Raw genomic sequence first — 19,016 nt, forward strand, 5'->3', positions numbered from 1 at the left:
CACCCACTTGGTGAAGTAATCCACAGCCACCAGAATATAGTGCTTTCCGCCTGAAGCAGGCGTATAAGGACCCAAAATGTCCATCCCCCATTTAGCAAACGGAACTGGGCTGTGGATTGCCGTCAGATCAGTAGCCGGGCGATGTATAAGCTTGCCAAACCTTTGGCATTTGTCACATTTCTTCACAAATTCCTTGGCGTCTGCCTCAAGGGTAGGCCAAAAATAATGCCGCCTAGCTCTGACGGCTAGGGACTTGCCGCCTGTGTGGGAGGCGCAAAATCCCGCATGCAGCTCTTCGAGAACCTCTTTCCCCTTTTTTGGGGTAACACACTTCAGCAAGGGCTTGAGAAATCCAGCCTTGAAGAGTTCTCCGCTTCTCATCTTGAAGTTAGCTGCTCTTTTCTTCATGACGGCTGCTTCCTGTGGTGAATCAGGGAGGGTGCCGTCTGTTAGATACGTCCGGATGCCATCCATCCAGGTAGAACTTCGGTCCAGAATTCCAATTGGCTCTTCATATATACTTCTTTTTTCCAGAACTTCCCAAAAGACTGACCGAGGCGTATCATGGCAGGCGGAGGATGCCAATTTTGACAATGCATCCGCCTGGTTGTTATGTGACCGGGGCACTTGACTCAGTCGGAACTCTTCAAGTGACCCAGCCTCTTCTTTGACAGCCTGAAGATATTTGATCATAGCCGGATGAGTTGCTTCATATTTTCCCTCATACTGGCTAACGACCAACTGAGAATCAGAGAAGGCGTCAATCTTTGTTGCCCCTGCTGCCTTACACATGCGGATTCCGGCTAGCAAGGCTTCATACTCCGCCTCATTGTTTGAGGCTTGAAACTTGAACCGTAGTGCATACTCAAACTTATCTCCTTCTGGAGATTCATAGATAATGCCTGCACCACAGCCGTTCTTTGTAGAGCTCCCATCTACATACACCTTCCAAACCTGATTAACATTATCCGAAGGAACCGGATGAGTCATTTCAACAATGAAATCGGCAAACGTCTGACCTTTCACTGCATTCCTTGGTTCATAGGTAATTTCAAGACTTTGCATTTCAATAGCCCACTTTAACATTCTGCCGGATGACTCCAAGGTAGACATTGGCCGCTTGAGGGGCTAGTCGGTGTAAATGACAACCGGATGTGCTAGAAAGTATGGCTTCAGCTTTTTGAAGGCCATATATAGAGCAAGACCAAATTTTTCAACCATGGGGTACCGGAGTTTAACATTCTTTAACACATGGCTAATGAAATATACCGGGAGCTGAATGCCGTCTCATTCAGCAAGGAGAAAAGCACTGAGGGCATGATCTGAGACGGCTAGGTACATGTACAACTTTTCTCTAGGCAAAGGACTAACAAGCCTTGGCAAAGAGTGCAAGTGTTCTTTTAATTTCTAGAAGGTCGCCTCAGCATCATCCCCCCATTCGAACCTAGTCTTCTTCCTGATTGCTTGGAAGAAGTAAAGGCATTTGTCACCTGACCGGCTGAGGAACCTCCCCAATGCGGCCAGGCAACCGGTGAGCCTCTGAACTTCCTTGACAGTGCGGGGTGAATTCATGTCAATCACCGCCTGTATCTTCTCAGGGTTAGCCTTTATCCCCCTTTGATCAATCAGGAATCCGAGAAACTTCCCAGACTCAACACCAAAGACGCATTTCTTAGGATTCAACATAACCTTATGCCGCCTGACTGTGGTGAAGGTTTCTCGGAGATCAGCAAGGTGATTCGCCTGCTGCTTGGATTTGACTATCATGTCATCAATATATGCCTCTACGTTCCTCCCAATTTGATTAATGAAGACTGTATTAATCATCCGTTGGAACGTAGCCGGCGCATTCTTCAAGCCAAACGACATCACAGTATAACAGAATAACCCCTGATCAGTGACGAAGGTCGTCTTCTCTTGATCTTTTTTCCACAGGGGTATCTGATGGAAGCCGGAATAGGCATCCATAAAACTTATCAAGGCATGACCGGCTGTAGAATCGACTAGGCTGTCAATCTTTGGAAGTTGATAACTATCCTTTGGGCATGCCTTGTTGAGTTCTGTGTAATCTACACACATCCGCCAGGTACCATTCGGCTTCTTTACAAGAACAACATTCGCCACTCAGTCGGGCAAATTACATGGCCGAATGAACCTAGCATCCAGCAGCTTTTTTACTTCGGCAGCTGCCACCTGACTTCTTTCCTCGCCGTGATTTCTTTTCTTTTGCCGGATAGGCTTCAATCTTGGATCAACGGCGAGTTTGTGGACAGCGAGATCCGGGCTGATGCCAGGCATCTATTCCACTTCAAAGGCAAAAATGTCTTTGAATTCTTTCAGCAGAAGGTGCAAATCTACACCCAGAACAACATGAGCAACCGTCCCAACCTTTACAGTTCGCTCTGGACGGCTGTCATCCAGAGCTAGATCAATACTTTCACCAGCCGGTTGGGGACGGAGCTCCTCTGACCGTTCACCGGTCAGTGACTGCTATTTCTTTTCTTTTTTCACCTCCACCAGCTGTGCAACTTTCCTTTTCTTTCCGGCTGCTTGTAGGGGTGGACTGGCATCCTTAACATTGTCAAGTTCTATTGGTTCTTTCCCTTGGCCGTCTATGGCCACAGTATCTTTGACGGTTGAGAGGTAGCACTCCCGGGCCGTCTTCTGATCCCCGTTCAGGGAACCAAAAGAGCCATCATCCCGCTCATACTTGATGAGCATGAGAGACGGGATGATTATCGCCTTGGCTTTGTTGAGGGTTGGCCTGCCAAGAATAATGTTGTAGGCGGTCAACTCCTCAACGACCAAGAATCTAACGACAATATGTCGTCCCTGGCCTTTTTCTCCCAGCCGGATGGGTAAGTCAATTCTTCCTAGGTAGACCATCCCACCCCCAAAACCAACCAAGGGGTGGGTGACATGCTACTGGAGTTGTATTTTAGCTTTTGCAAGCACCGGAGGCTGATGATGTCCGACGAGTTGCCGGTGTCAATAAGGATGCGTCCAACCAATTGGTTGACAACCTTACATTCAATGACGACCGGGTCGTCATGCGGACGGCGGACGCTGCCCCTATCCTTCTCAGTAATGAGGACATCTGGGAAGGTGGAACTAGCAAACGCCTGCTCGTCATCATCCTTGTCCATCTTTCGAAGATGGCTTTTGGTGCCCCGGATGGTAAGGCCACCACATGAGAATCCGCCTGCTATAGCGTAGACCGGATCCTTATCGGTATCCGAGCTACTAGTAGGCTGGTGGGTTGTCTTGGAGGACTGACCCTTATTTTTCTTCTTTGCCCCGGCTGGGGACTTAGAAATGTAGGACTTCAACATCCCTTTGTCAGCCAGACGGTCCAACGCCGAAGACTGAAGCAGTCGTTGGTGTCATGGCCTACCTCCTCATGGAATTGGTAGTATTTGTTCTTGTTCCGTGACTGGACAGAACTCTTCATTGGATTCGGCTTCTCAATAGACAGTCAGTCCTTTACCTCCATGAGGATGGAGTTGCAGTCTTTGTTAAACTCATACCGGGGAACGTACGGTTTAAACTCTTTTTTCTTCTTCTAGGACGGCTGCTCAGAATCACTGACCGCCCAGACTTCTTTTCTTTTCTTACTCTCTTCTTTTTTCTTTGCCGGCTGAGCAGACCAGCTCTCTTTTTGCTTGTCGGACTTCTTGGAGTCCGATTGGCTGCCAGGCGTGCAGAGGTCGGTTGCTTGAATATAGCTTTCCGCCTCCCTTAAGGCCGCTTGCAGCATAAATGCCCCTTTTCTGACAAGGTCGAACTTGAAGTTCTACCCGTCTCTCAGACCCTTAAAGAAGTCTGTAAATGCTACCTCGTCAGACAGCCCCTGGATCTGGATTCTAATCACGTTGAACCGCCTAACATATGAGCGTAGCCCTTCTCTCTCACCCTACTTAATGATGCTCAAGTCTAAACTTGTTTTCTTAGCAGGGATGTTCATTGAGAAGTTGGTGTCAAACAAGAAGGCTAGCTTCTTGAAACAATCAATAGATCCGGTTGGCAAGTTGCCAAACCATTGTTGGGAAATTCCCTTCAATGTAGCCGGAAAACAACGACACCAGGTGACATCGTCCCAACCCTGTAAACACATAAGGTTGGTGTATGCCATCAGGTGGTCTTTAGGGTTGGTGGTACCATCATAAGTACCCACCAACACATTCTTAACCTTGGCCGGTTGGGCCGCCTCGGTTATATTCTTGGCGAACGCAGAAGGCTGTTCACCAAGCTTTAGTAGCCGGAGCTGCCAGTCCAGTGGCTGGACATTTTTGTATGCCGCCTGACCTCCGAATGGGGGTAGCTGCATAAATTGGAGGCCATATTGCCCATACTGCGCCTGGGGTGCGTATGGCATAGACCCTATCATGAGTTGAGGTTCGGTGTTGACGGTCTTGCTCCCTGTTCGACTCTCATGCAAGGACAATGATTTCCTTGTAGAAGTTTCTCTGAAGCTGTCTGGAAAACTTGATGTAGAAGCAGACTCAGACAGCTGCTACTGTCTCCTCCGCTCAATGATATGTCGAGCGCCGGAGGCAGACGTCTTGTTGGCCTCCTGCTGTTGTTGCTGGGGCTGCCTCTTGGGCAATAGAATTTTAGCCCAGTCAAGTTTTGCGGCTGCCTTCTCCTTGGGATGAGGAGTTGGCTGCCTGTCCCTGACTGGCTTCTTCCTCCCAACAGAGGGAGTCTTTTTAGCCGGTTGACCCTTGCTAGAGCCAGCCTTGCTCTTGTTGATCATCTCCTTAATTTCACCCTTGAAGGAGTTCATGAATTGCATGAGCTCATCCCGGGTGACCGGAGCTTCTCCTCTAGCCTTCCGAGATTCCCCTTATGGCCGCCCAGGGGGCCACCTGCTCGGACCCGCTTGGTCTTCATTGCGTTCCAACTGGTCCTTGGAACATATGGACTTGGAGATGAGAGAGCCATCCCTGGTTGTATAGGTCTCCACATCATCATCATCATCATCATCCTCTTCTTCCTCAGTGAAGACCTCCGGCTGAGGCTGGGAAGAAAGCCGAGGAATTCCAAAGCTACCCGGTTGAATAACCGGTTAAACATTATCAAGGTTACCCAGTTGGGTAACCGGCTGTAGAGTAGTAGAGTTAGGAATCGGTACAGAATCTTGAACCATCTTGAGGTACTCTCCCCACAGACGGTGCAATTGTTTTGGGTGTTTTTGTCCCTCTGGAGAGTTACAACTCGAAGACTGGTCCGACTGGCTCTGTACCTGCAAAATCAACGGAGACTCCGGTTGGGTGGAACTCCGCCTCCGATGATCAAGTTAGAAACTTGAAAAAGGATAAAAAGTGCGGAATTTAAGGTGGGGATCTGCTTGGATTCCAAGCTCAGATATTCTCTGATGTGAGAGAAAATGGATGTAATAAATGATTGTGAATGCCCCCAAAATGGGGTAATATCTCCCTATTTATAGGGTCATGGGGAAAAGTGCCCTCCACTAGGTCATTCTGACCTAAGGCAGGTGGGCTGCGCCGCAAAAGTGCGAATTTGGGGAATTGAGCCCTTGAAGGCCGCAATTTTGAGAATTGATCTGGGAGTGCCACGTGTCAGCTGGGGATTGGTCAGAGGTGACTTGCCAGCCTCTGACACGTGGTTGGCCCTCATTGGTCCAGGTGTTTAGGGTAAAAATACCCCAAAAAGTTTCTACTTAATATTTTTAATGTGAACAAAGAGGTTAATGAAGAGAGAAACATGGAGAAGAATGATGATGAGATTGATGAACAAAATAAAGAAGACAAAAAAAACAAGGAGAATGAAGAAAAAAGCTTGTTGCCCTCACCACAAATTTGTAACTTAACATTTATTCAAATTACATGTCTTTGTTATAAAGTATTTTGAACTTATATTTCAAAGTTCTTATGTTCTAACTATTTTCTTATATTCTTTTTCATTCATAGTTGCTCTAGATGATAAAATGGTTGAATGTGTTCTTAGTTGTGATTTTCTAAACCCCGGAAAGTGATCACAAAGAGAAGCAACTAAAAGAGAAAGAGGAAAATCAAGATGAAGAAAAAGAGGAAAAACTAGAGAAAGAGGAAAAGCAAGAAGAACAAGAGGAAGGAAAAGATGAAAAAAAAAGAACAAGAGGAGAAGCAAGAACAAGAACAATATGAGAAGAAAGAACAAGGACAAGAAGAGAAGCAAGAAGAAGAACAAGAGAAGAAGCAAGAAGAAACCAAGGAAGGAGAAAAGGAGGAAAAAGAGATGAACAAGAAAGTTGAAGCAAAGGAAGGGTAATCAATGTAACTTAATAATAGGAATATTTAAGACATTAGTATTGGTTTAGAACATATGTTGGATGATTTAGTAAAACTTTAATATAGAATTAATGATTTGTGTGTTCTAGTTATATATATTGGTTTTGATTTGGGTTTGTTATTAGTTGAATTTTTTTATTATGTTATATTGTTACAAGTTTGTTTGGGGTGGTTTGGTGTAGTTGGTTGTGATTTTTACATAATTAATTAGTTTACAACTTGGTTATGAACTAGGAATAGAATAACACATACTTGGTTATAAAGGTTTTGATTTTTGATTTAGATTAATTATTTTTATTTTTATAATGTTCTAAAGTATTTCTGATTATGTTCTAAAGTATTTAAGTTTATGTTCTAAAGTATTTCTGATTATGTTCTAAATTACTTGTCCATGTTCTAAAGTAATTTTGATTATGTTTAGACAAAAGAATAAGCTTAAGTTTTTCTTGCGTACGACGAAGAAGAAATAGGAAAGGAATGAGGACACACCAAAGACACCAATTCCTCCAAAAAAGACACATAAAGATATTTCTCCTCCAAGCTTCAATTTGTTGTCGCCCTCACCAATAGTTGGTAATTTCAACTTATTTAAACTTTATTTTTCTTATATGTTTATTAGATATTTGTAATATTTAATTTGTATGATATAAATTTCTGATTATGTCAAAAGTTGTTTTAATGTTCTAAATTTTTTTGGTTATGTTCTAAATTAATTATGTGAATTTGTTAATTGTGAATTTTTTGAATCAAGATCATTCACCTACATTGAAAGAATAAAAAGAGGACAACAAAACCAAAAAAGAAAAGAAGAAGAATGATGAAGGAAAGAACAACAAAGAGAATAAGCAACAATAATTATTTTGAAAACTTTAGAAATTAGATTTAGGCTATGACAGTTGTTTGATTATTATTTGATTTTAGTTGTTAATTGTTTTTTTTTTCTTAAATCAATTGAATAGGAAGCAAGAGGAAAAACAAGAAGAAGAAACAAGGAAAAAAAGAGGAAAGGATAAGCTTCTAATGTACTTGCGTTCGCCTTTTATGGTTAATCATGAAAAACTCTTCAACAATTTAGATCATAAAGTGATAGCTGTGCTTTTGCTCAAGGAGATAACGCGTAAGATTTCATCAATCTATATTTATATGCTTATAATAAAAGTATGTGATTATATTATAAAATATATATACTTATGTTCCAAACATTGTACTTATGTTCTAAGGTAGATGCTTATGTTCTAAAGTACATGTTTGAAACTATATGCACATGCCCTAAATTTGATATTTATATTCTAAAGTATTTGTTCAAAGCTATAAATTATGTAATTATTTATAATTTTAATTCTAAATTATATATTTTTTCTAAGTAAATGTTCTAAATGTTACAAGCTTATGTTCAAAAGTACTATGCTTATGTTCTAAAGTTCTATGTTTATGTTCAAAATTACGTGTTTATGTTCTAAAGTATTATGCTTATGTTCAAAATTATGTTTTGATTTAATATAGTTTATGTTCTAAAGTATTTCTGGTTATGTTCTAAATTACTTGTCCATGTTCTAAAATTTAGTTCTAAAGTACTATGCTTATGTTCTAAAATTCTATGTTTATGTTCAAAATTACGTGCTTATGTTCTAAAGTATTATGCTTATGTTCAAAATGCTATTTTGATTTAATATAGTTTTTGTTCTCATTTTAGGGAACTTTTGTGTGCTGACAAAACGACAATGGTGATTAGGAGAGATGAGATGGATAGTCTTTCAGGAAATAGTTACATGTTCAAAAACATTGCAGATGTTTTTGTTTTCATATTAAATTATGAAAACAAAAGGCGTGGTGTAGACAAGAAGAGTAGATTTTTTTTCTCTACTGAATGCTATGTATGTTCTAAATATCTTACCATATAGATTATACAAAACATAGATGATTAGTTTATTGTGGTTTTATTTGGTTAAGAAGGTTTTGGTGTTGAGAATTGACTTAATTATTTTTTTTTATCATGCTATTGTATGACTATGTTCTAAAGTAATTGTGATTATATTCTAAATTACATGTCAATATTCTAAAATATTTCTGATTATTTTCTAAATTACATGTCTATGTTCTAAAGTAATTTTGGTTATGTTCTAAAGGTTTTTTTTTTTTTTTTTTATTTTAAAAAAAGGTTTTGGTGTAGAGTTTTGACTTGGTTAATTATTATTTTCTTATCATGCTATAAAGAAATTTTAAGTTCTATTTATTTCTAATTATATTCTAACTTATATGACTATTTTCCAAAGTAATTCTGATTATGTTCTAATTTACATATCAATGATATAAAGTATTTCTAATGATGTTCTAAAGTAGTTCTGATTGAGTTCTAAATTACATGTCAATGTTCTAAAGTATTTCTAATTATGTTCTAAATTTCATGTCTATGTTCTAATTCTGATTATGTTCTAATTATATGTCAATGTTGTAATTACTTAAGTTTTAATTTTTTTTTCAGCTCATTCTTTGCACTGAAAAATACATCAAAAATACAGAAAGTTTAGAAGATAGAAAGAAAGCTCTGTTTCATCAAATGAGAAACGAAATGACAAATGCCGAAGTAGCAACATTTAACAACTTTTAATTGGTAACATATTTTTTTTTGTCTTTTTATTGTTTTCTATATATTTTTATTTATGTTCTAAAGTATTTGATTATGTTCTAAACACATGTTTGTTTATGTTGTAAAGTATCTGATTATGTTCTAAACGTAGGTTTTCTTTCTGGCTGTTTTACCGGATCACTATTATTTGTTGTGCTTCAACTTTTTGGAAGGAACTCTCGATGTCATTGATAATAGAATTCTTCCAGCAAATGTTTCTTTTGAAGATAAATATGGAGATGACTTTACAAAGATGGTAAGATGTAGAGTTTTGACTTGGTTAATTATTATTTTCTTATTATGCTATAAAGAAATTTTGGAACATTTGGAACATTGATATCATTTGGAACATTAACCTAATTTTAAGTTATTCTGATTATGTTCTAATGTACATATCTATGTTCTAAATTACTTGTCTATGTTCTAAAGTAATTTTGATTATGTTCTAAGTTACATGTCTATGTTCTAAAGTATTTCTAATGATGTTCTAAATTATATATCTATGTTCTAATTTACATATCAATGTTCTAAAGTATTTCTAATTATAATGTTCTAAATTATATATCTATGTTCTAAAGTAATTCTAATTGAGTTCTAAATTACAAGTCAATGTTCTAAAGTATTTCTAGTTATGTTCTAAATTACATGTCTATGTTCTAATTCTGATTATGTTCTAATTATAATATTAATTTTTTAGTTGAAGGCATTTGGTGAATTCTATGAGGAAACTGATAACAAGAGTGCCATTATCTCCACTTATGAAACAAGAAAAGTTGAGATGAAATGGAAGAGCAATGCAAACAAACATGATTGTGGAATATTTCTGTTGAAGCACATGGAAACCTATGAAGGCCAATGTCAAAAACAATGGAATTCGGGGCTAGAGAAGGACAATGTAAGTGTAGAACAAGACATATATGATTAGGTTCTAATTACATGTCAATGTTCTACAGTAATTCTAATTATGTTCTAAATTACATATCTATGTTCTAAATTACATGTATATGTTCTAAAGTCAATCAGATTATGTTATAAATTACATATCTATGTTCAAAAGTATTTTTTTTTTTTGAAGAGCATGTTCAAAAGTATTTTTGATTATGTTGTAAATTACATGTCAATATTCAATCTGACAATCTTCATTCTCTTGTCACTATTTGGAACATGGGTATCATTTGGAACATTAACCTAATTTTAAGTTATTCTGATTATGTTCTAATGTACATATCTATGTTTTAAATTACTTGTCTGTATTCTTAAGTAATTCTGATTATGTTCTAAGTTAAATGTCTATGTTCTAAAGTCAATCTGATTATGTTCTAAATTAAATGGGAATGTTCTAAAGTATTTTTTATTATATTCTAAATTACGTGTTTATGTTTCTAAACGTGTGTATTTTAATTTTAATTTTTATTTATTTATTATTTTATTTATTTATTTTTTACTTATTTATTTATTTAATTTTTTTTTTTTTACAGTTTGTGCAAATGAAAAGGTTACGAGTGGAGTATTGTGGGAAGATTATAACATCAAAAGTAAATGAAGAACGGAAAAGAGTGATGAAGATGGCTAGAAAGTGGTCAAAGATCAACAAAATTTGATATATGATTGTGTAAATCTTAAGTATATATCTTTAGAAAGATATTTAAAACAATATAATAGTACATTTTTGTACAAATATGGAGATAACTATTTTGAACATGGGTATCATTTGGAACATTAATATCATTTGGAACATGCATTAACCTGATTTAGAACATTAACCTAATTTTAAGTTATTTTGATTATGTTCTAATGTATATATCTATGTTCTAAATTACTTGTCTATATTCTAAAGTAAATTCTGATTAAGTTCTAAGTTACATGTGTATGTTCTAAAGTAATTGTTATTATGTTCTAATTTACATATCAATGTTCTAAAGTATTTCTAATGATGTTCTAAATTATATATCTATGTTTTAAAGTAATTCTGATTGAGTTCTAAATTACATGTCAATGTTCTAAAGTATTTCTAATGATGTTCTAAATTATATATCTATGTTTTAAAGTAATTCTGATTGGGTTATAAATTACATGTCAATGTTCTAAAGTATTTCTAATTATGTTCTAATTTAATTTTTTAAAACGTTCTAAAATACTTCTGATTATGTTCTAAAGTATTTAAGTTTATGTTCTAAAGTATTTCTAATTATGTTCTAAATTACTTGTCCATGTTCTAAAGTTATTTTGATTATGTTTAGAAAAAAGAATAAGGTTAAGTTTTTCTTGTGTACAACGAAGAAGGAAGAGGAAAGGAATGAGGTCACACCAAAGACATCAATTCCTCCAAAAACAACACATAAAGATATTTCTCCTCTAAGCTTCAATTTGTTGTCGCTCTCACCAACTTTTTTTTTTGACGTATATATAAATATATTATACAAGACATATGTGTTTTTAGTACTCTTGTTAATGGGATTGATGATAAGGTTATGGTTTTGATATTTTTGTTTAAAAATGCAGTTAGAAAGTTAATACTACCTTCGGTTATTGTTACTTGCAAAATTTGCCAAAAATAAATGGTTCACATTCCTCGCAAAAAATTGTTTTCTCTCCTCCTCATCCAACCCCATTCTCATGGGAATTCCGTTGTTGTGGTTGGTAGGTTCAAATCGATCTATAGGTTTTTGGTTGGTTTATGTGTTAATTGAGGTTGCTAGGTTGATAGGGTAAGTGAGGGTAAGTTGCAATAGTGGTGGTGGTGGTGGATGGTTTCTATTCTGCTATTGGTGGTGATGGGTGGTTTCAATATAGTTACTAGTGGTGGGTTGGCTTAATAGTTAACTATTTACCTTTATTTTTCAATAATCATGCTTAAGATCTTAGTTTTAGCAATACCCATCTTTATTTCGAGTGGAGTTTGGTGGTGATAGAAGTCATGGTTTTTACAAAAAGGAAAAAAAATAAAAGAATAAGAGTTATAACATAATCGTGTTCTAATATAATTGTAAACATAAGAATATAGAGAATAATTAGACAAAAAATATGCTATTATGTTCTCAATATAATAAAAAAGAATACAAAAAAAAATATAAAAAAAATTTACACAAATTTTTTTTCCATGTGCAAGTAAATGAGATTATTTCCTAAAAATAATATGTCCCATGCGGTTGTACTAATAGCATATTCATCAAATTAAAAAAAAAATAATTAGAAAACACATTATAATATATGATAACTTTTAGAACATATTTGATGCATTTTAAAACATATACAAAATAATATGAATAGTTATTTATTAAATTAAAAACTCAAAGTATTTATATAATAATAATAATTTTAATTTATTACTAATTAATACATAAGAAAATTAAAAAGTGTTTACTTACAATATCACTTATCTTTCCCTGGAAAATTACAACTACCATGATGGCCAAGCTCTCCACATGCTCTACATAATCTTTTCTTCTTTTGACTTTGTTCAACGACTTTTTCTCTGACACTCTTCATTCTCTTGTCACTATTTGGAACATGGGTATCATTTGGAACATTAACCTGATTTGGAACATGAACCCTCGTACCTTTGTTTTTTGAAATTTTAGGAGGTTTTATAAAAACTTCAGAAGGTAAACTAGCTCCAATAAGCATTTCAATGTCTTTAACTTTGCTAGAAACATTGTTGCTTCCATTTGTTGTTTTCTTTTGTTCCAAATCTATCCTCATGGCTTGAAGTTTTTTGACAAGATCACTAAGATCATCTTCATTGTTTTGCACTAAACTCACACAAGCATGCATCTCAAACCACAAATCATTTAATAGCATCTTCTTATCTACTGCATTAAGACATTCCTCCAACACATTACCCTCTAAATAAAAAATGGGCTTCTTATAAATCATTGTACACCATCTATTTAGAACGTAGGTCTTGGGAATTTTTTCTAACATCCTTGCCTTCCACACCCAAATCATATGCCTATAAGGCACACCATCACATTCAAATTTTTTACAAAAACACTTGGTATCTAAGGTAGTTGGATCAAAAACAACATTAAAAGTCCTCCTCCTAGATCCTTCCCTTAGTGTAAAAATGTAAATCTCATTGTCCTTCTTCATCTCCTCAACACCACAATTAAAACATCCAATTTCAAGCTCATATTAAAATTCATAGAAAATGGTTGTTGTAAACAACTCTGAAGCATTTTCCTCTAAAGGAATTGGAGTCTTGCACTCCAGACGCTTATTCTTCAAATCATTATCCATTTTATTTGAGTGTGCCTTTGAGCATCCAATGTACATTCAAATCTACAGAAAATAGAAATTAACTTTAGAACATAGAAGATAACTTTAGAACATAAAGTGAATTACATTAGAACATTTTAAAATAATACACATGACATGCTTATTATGATCTAAATACTATTAAAACATTAAACAAAAACTTTTCAACATGTAAGATAAAATTTAGAACATAAAAAAGAACATAAAAGAGAATTACAAAATAAATAGTAAAACTATAAAACATAAAAAGAAAATTTAGAGCATAGAAGAAAAACTTTTGAACATAGAGAGTAACTTTAGAACATATTTAAACAACTACATATTACCTCATGTAGAACTCAATCAAAGTGAGATGGAAATTTGTGAACATAGTGAAAAAATTATTTTCACTTTCTGATCTAGATGTGGTCCTCATGATGCCACCCAAAAATAAATCTCTAAAATACGCTGGAATCCACATATCATGTATGTTGTATATGTGTGCCAACCATTCATGATCGTTCAAATTGAATTCTGAAATAACTTTATTCCACTTTTTTTCAAATTATGTCGGCTCAATCTCTAAATGCCAAACACATGCACAAATTTTTTTTTTCAAAAAATCAGTGTCTTGGGAAATTTCCTGACCTACTTTTTCAGGCACCTTTTTCATAATATGCCACATACAAACCCTATGTTCTGTAGTTTAAAAAACATTACGAACAACAACTTTCATTGCAAGGTCTTGATTGGTAATCAAACACATAGACTCGTTATTTCCTATTGCTTTAAGAAAAGTTTTGAAAACCCATTCAAAAGATGATATATCTTCATGAGCTACAAAAGAAGCCGCAAAAGTAACACATTTTTTATGATGATCAACACCAGTAAATGGACCAAAGATCATATTATAACTATAACATACACAAATTATATATGCAAAAAATATTATAACATAAGGGTAACTTTAGAACATAGAGGTAAATTGTAAAACATAAAGGTATACATTAGAACATTAAGGATAAACTTTAGAGCACATAATTTATTTTAATTATTAAACTTGCCAATAATATAGTTGTCTTAAAACATAATGAATTACCTAAAACATAAACAATAAACTTAAGAAGAATATAGAATGAAGCTTTAAACTTAAGAAGTAAACTTTAGAACGTATAGACATAATATTTAGAACACAACAAATAATGTTTAGAACATCAAAACATGATGGATATTAGTTTAGAAGACAAGGCATAAAGTGTAAAACACAAAAGCATAATGTTTAATACATGAAAGCATAATGGATATATTTTAGAACATATGGCATCTATGTTTAGAACATCACCAATCTATGTTTAAAACATCAGACATACATAGTTTAGAACATAAAAAATATATGTTTAGAACATCAAAACATGATAGATATTTATTTAGGAACATTAAGAAATCTACATTTAGAACATCAACTGTTTGTTTTAAATGTGGTATCAAAAGAAACCATATTACCAAAAAGTGCATAATTTTTTCGACAAATAGGATCAGCCCATAAAGCTCTACAAAGTCTACCTTCCTCATCAACATCATAGTAAAAAAAAATGCACTCCAGAGCAATTTCTTATTTTGAAAATTATCCACAAACATTTGGGCATCCGTTCCAGCAATATAAGCCTTCAAATCTCTATAAAAATTTTTGAATTCTTGTTTAGATGCACCAACATTATCATGTGATCCAGCTAATTCTTTCATCATAGTATAAGACCTCACAGGACCAACATTTACCTGTTTACAAAAACAAAAAAAAGTAAAAAAAAAATAAAATTACTATGATTAAGAATCAACTTTAGAACATAGTAAATCATAACAAAGAAAAAAAAATATTTAGCACATAAAAATAAATCACCTTTGAATTATTAACAATCAACTTTTTATGCATAATATGCATTTTTCTATTATCCTTCTTAAATTTTGCACAACTTGGAGTATATAAAGGATGATTATGTTCTTCTTTAAAATGACTAACAACATACTTTCCGGCATCATATCTCATACATATGTGAGCATTGCATCCTACAAGAGTGACTAAACGTTTCCTAGTAATACGAACTTTTCCTCTTTATTAACGGTTTGTTGAGCAATAGGTTTTTTTGTTGCCCTAAAACCTTCCTTATTGCAAACTCCATATTGAAAAGCAATTATAGCATTGTTATTCTTCTTCCTTGAAGTAGTGGATTTCCTAGAAGTAAACCCAGCGGCATTTCCATATGCTTTGTATAAACTAAGACCCTCTTCGGGGTCTTTGAATATCATCCCCAAACGGGGTTTTAACTCCTCGGGAACACTTGGAATCCATTCCTTAGTGGTACCACCGGGGCTAAATGATCCAACAATCTCAGGAGTACGATAAATAACACCAACTGCATTAGAACATAAAAAGTAAAATTTAAAACTAGAAGGTAAACTTTAGAACTTACAATAAAAGTCATAGAATATGAAGAAAATATTAGAACATAAAAATAAACTTTAAAACATAAAGAGAAAGAGAAACATACATAGAAAATTTTAGAACATACAGAAAAAAGTTTAGAACATTAAGAATAAACTTTAGAACATAGTGAATTACTTTATAACATACATAATAAAATTCAGAATAAAGTGAAAAAATTTAGAACATAATGAATTACTTTAGAACATAACCAGAAAAAATTTTGAACATTAAAACAACTTTTGAACATAATCAACAAATTCACAAAATTACTTTAAAACATGTAAGTAAAGTTTAGAGCATGTAAGTAAATTGAAATAGAATAAAGTGGAAAAATTTAGAACATAATGAATTACTTTAGAACATAACCAGAAATAATTTAGAACATTAAAACAACTTTTGAACATAATCCACAAATTCACAAAATTACTTTAAAACATGCAACTAAGTAAAGGTTAGAACATGTAAGTAAATTGAAATTAAAGTATTAAAACAATGAAAATTACCTGAATGAGTAACAGTGGAAGAAGGAGAATTATCTTCAACATCATCTAAATCCATGAATATGCAAAAACCTAATTATCAAAAATACAAATTGTAGCAAAAAAACAATCTGAAATTAAAATCCAATAAAATTCAAGCAAATAGAAAAACTCAAGCAAGAAAAAAATCTAGAAAAAAAAAATTGAAAATGAAAACGAAAAACTGGAAAAAAATCGAAAAAAATTCGGAAAAAAAAAGAGAAAAAAATCGAAAAATAAAAAATTGAAAAAAAAATCGAAAAAAAAACGAAAAATAAAAATCAAAAAATAAAAAACTTGAAAAAGTAAATCGAAAAAAAAAATCGAAAACAAAATCGAAAAATAAAAATTTGAAAATAAAAAATCGAAAAATTAAAAAATGGAAAATCGAAAGAAAAAAAATGGAAAATCGAAAAAAAAACTTGAAAAAAGAAGAGAAAAAAATCGCAAAAAAAAAAAAAACAATAAAATCACAAAACAAAATCAGCATAATCGAACCAAAAAAAAAAATGAACTAAAAAATAGGAAAAAAAAACGCACAAAAATCTAATGGAAAATCAAACAAAAAAAATCTAGAAATACAGCAAAGCAATCAAGTAATAAAATTAAATCAGACTTTTTTAACAATTGATAAACTTACCAAGTAATTTTCGTTGATGTAGAGGAGAGAGAAAGTGCTGAGGAGAGAGAAAGTGCTGAGGAGAGAGAAAATTCTAAGGAGAGAGAAAGTGTTGAGGTGAGAGAAAGAATAATCTTAAAGATTTAGGGTATTTTGTTGAAAGTGTAAAAAAAAATTGTAAAGAATTATAGAAAATGCCATTACTAAAGGAGTATTTTAGATAGTTAGATCAAACCAATGAACGACTGAGATGGATTCTTATATAAGATTGAGTTCTTATATAGAGGAGGGTTCTTACATGAGCCTTCTTCTTCTCTCTCTCTCTCTCTCTCTCTCTCTCTCTCTCTATATATATATATATATATATATATATATATATATATATATATATATATATATATATATTTATTTACAAGGCTTATGCTGAAAACAACAAATCTCAACCATTCATCATTAGCACAAAAGATCGGACGGTTTAAAAGCCCTGAGATCTTTCCAACTTTACATATAATCAATCCAACCGTTTTAAAGGTCACTACATACTAAAATAAGGTAACTTTATCTAAATTGACGACATTTACATATAGTCACTATATATAAAAATAACATAACTATATCAATCTGAAAATAATTACATAGAGGTCACTATATAAAACTTAGGGTAATTATATCAATTTGACCCCATTTACCTAGAAGTCACTATATATAAAATTAAGGTAATTATATCAAGTTTTATTAATTTGACGACATTTACATAGAGGTCACTATATATAAAAATAAGGCACCAATATCAATTTTGACGACGCTTGCACGAGGTCGCTATATATAAAAATAAGGTAACAATATCAATTTTGACGACGCTTGCTCAGAGGTCACTATATATAAAAATAAGGTAACAATATCAATTTTGACGACGCTTGCACAGAGGTCACTATATATAAAAATAAGGCAACTTTATCAATTTTAATGACATTTACACAAGGTCACTATATATAAAAATTAGGTAACTATATACATTAAGGTCACTATCTACAAAAATAAGATAATTATATCAATTTTTTGATCACATTTACTTTAATGTCATTATGTACAAAAATAGGGTAACTATATCAATTTTGACCATAAATTTCACTATTATACAAAAGTAGGGTAACTATATAAATTTTGACCACATTTACATAAATTTCACTATATATAAAAACAAGATAACTATATCAATTTACAACCGCTAAAAAAATCTGTAGATACAAAATAGAGAATCAAATGTCTACTCCAAAGGACAAATTTACAGCATTAGAACACTATCACAAAACTACATACTGGTAGTACATACTAACCCTCCTAATTAGATGATAAATCTTTTCTAGTGGAATGCTATTATCAGAAGGTGCAAAGGAGCTATAGCCTCTGCCACAATAGAGGACCACTTAGAAACTTGCATAAAATCATGTAACTCGATAGATAGTGTTGTAGTTAATTTAAAATTAAAACACCTAAGCTACTGTTTCACCCATATGCATGGGTGACGGGCTGACGCCTAACGGCTATCATACATGATTACATTCATACACCATCTTGAAAAACGAGATTATCACTCAAGAAAGAAGTCAACGGTTAAGTTAGTAACTGAAATTAAATCAAATGCTCCTACTAAGCTCATATCATTTCAATTTTAGTAACAATTACAGCTCTAACAATCATATATTATGCATAAAATACGAAAAAAAATGTAAGAAAATAAGATATACATGCTCAATATCCTTTTCCACAAGATATTTCATCTGAGTAAGATCTGTAGTCTCCATCTTTTAAAAATACAACATCAATTCAGATATTTTTTTCCCTAAATGATTAAACACATAAACACCAAAAGAAATTCAACACAAACTCTAACTCAACAACTCATCCATTCTCAACCTAGGAATTTCCTCAAATCAAATTTCACTTCAAAAATCGATGAATAAACAAAAATCACACTAAGGATCTCCGACGCGAAGAACTTTAGTGTAAGAGGAATTGATTGACAACTAGTAAAATCAATTAAACATGCAAATTAATCTAGCCAAAATCGAAAATTGACAAAATCAACAAAATTGTAGACTAGATAAACTCACAAACACAATGAAAATCTTATAATTACTGAATTTTAGCAAATATTTGATAAGCAAAATAAAAAGGAATAAGTAAATTAAAAAATTAGTTAAAAAAACTCAAAAGTTAGAGAAATTAGATGTATGAGTTG

At 33.4% G+C, this 19,016-nt stretch overlaps 2 protein-coding genes across 2 annotated transcripts; both read right to left on the minus strand.

Moving 5' to 3' along the window:
• Positions 1-12,291: 12,291 nt before the first annotated feature.
• Positions 12,292-12,795, minus strand: LOC145565173 (uncharacterized). Its single transcript, XM_081625255.1, has one exon. It carries the CDS (start codon positions 12,793-12,795, stop codon positions 12,292-12,294), a length of 504 nt encoding a protein of 167 aa, XP_081481381.1.
• Positions 12,796-13,861: 1,066 nt separating this feature from the next.
• Positions 13,862-18,579, minus strand: LOC145565174 (protein FAR1-RELATED SEQUENCE 5-like). The gene is made up of 7 exons (XM_081625256.1): positions 18,523-18,579; positions 17,188-17,197; positions 16,141-16,209; positions 15,312-15,566; positions 15,053-15,219; positions 14,792-14,931; positions 13,862-14,069 (listed from the first exon to the last, which is right to left on the minus strand). The coding sequence occupies exons 1-7, from the start codon at positions 18,577-18,579 to the stop codon at positions 13,862-13,864; spliced, it is 906 nt and encodes a 301-aa protein (XP_081481382.1).
• Between the last annotated feature and the right edge of the window lie 437 nt (positions 18,580-19,016).

This window comes from Chenopodium album, chromosome 10 (assembly GCF_948465745.1).
Source record: "Chenopodium album chromosome 10, dcCheAlbu1.1, whole genome shotgun sequence".
Taxonomy (NCBI): domain Eukaryota; kingdom Viridiplantae; phylum Streptophyta; class Magnoliopsida; order Caryophyllales; family Amaranthaceae; genus Chenopodium; species Chenopodium album.

Bases quoted from the DNA above. Each gene is read 5' to 3' on its own strand.
- LOC145565173 (XM_081625255.1), bottom strand. From the start codon at position 12,795: ATGATTTATAAGAAGCCCATTTTTTATTTAGAGGGTAATGTGTTGGAG.
- LOC145565174 (XM_081625256.1), bottom strand. From the start codon at position 18,579: ATGGAGACTACAGATCTTACTCAGATGAAATATCTTGTGGAAAAGGAT. The intron at 15,567-16,140 runs GTAATTTTCATT...GTTCTAATGCAG, and splicing joins TTCCACTGTTACTCATTCAG to TTGGTGTTATTTATCGTACT. The intron at 15,220-15,311 runs GTTTTAGGGCAA...TCACTCTTGTAG, and splicing joins TGGAGTTTGCAATAAGGAAG to GATGCAATGCTCACATATGT.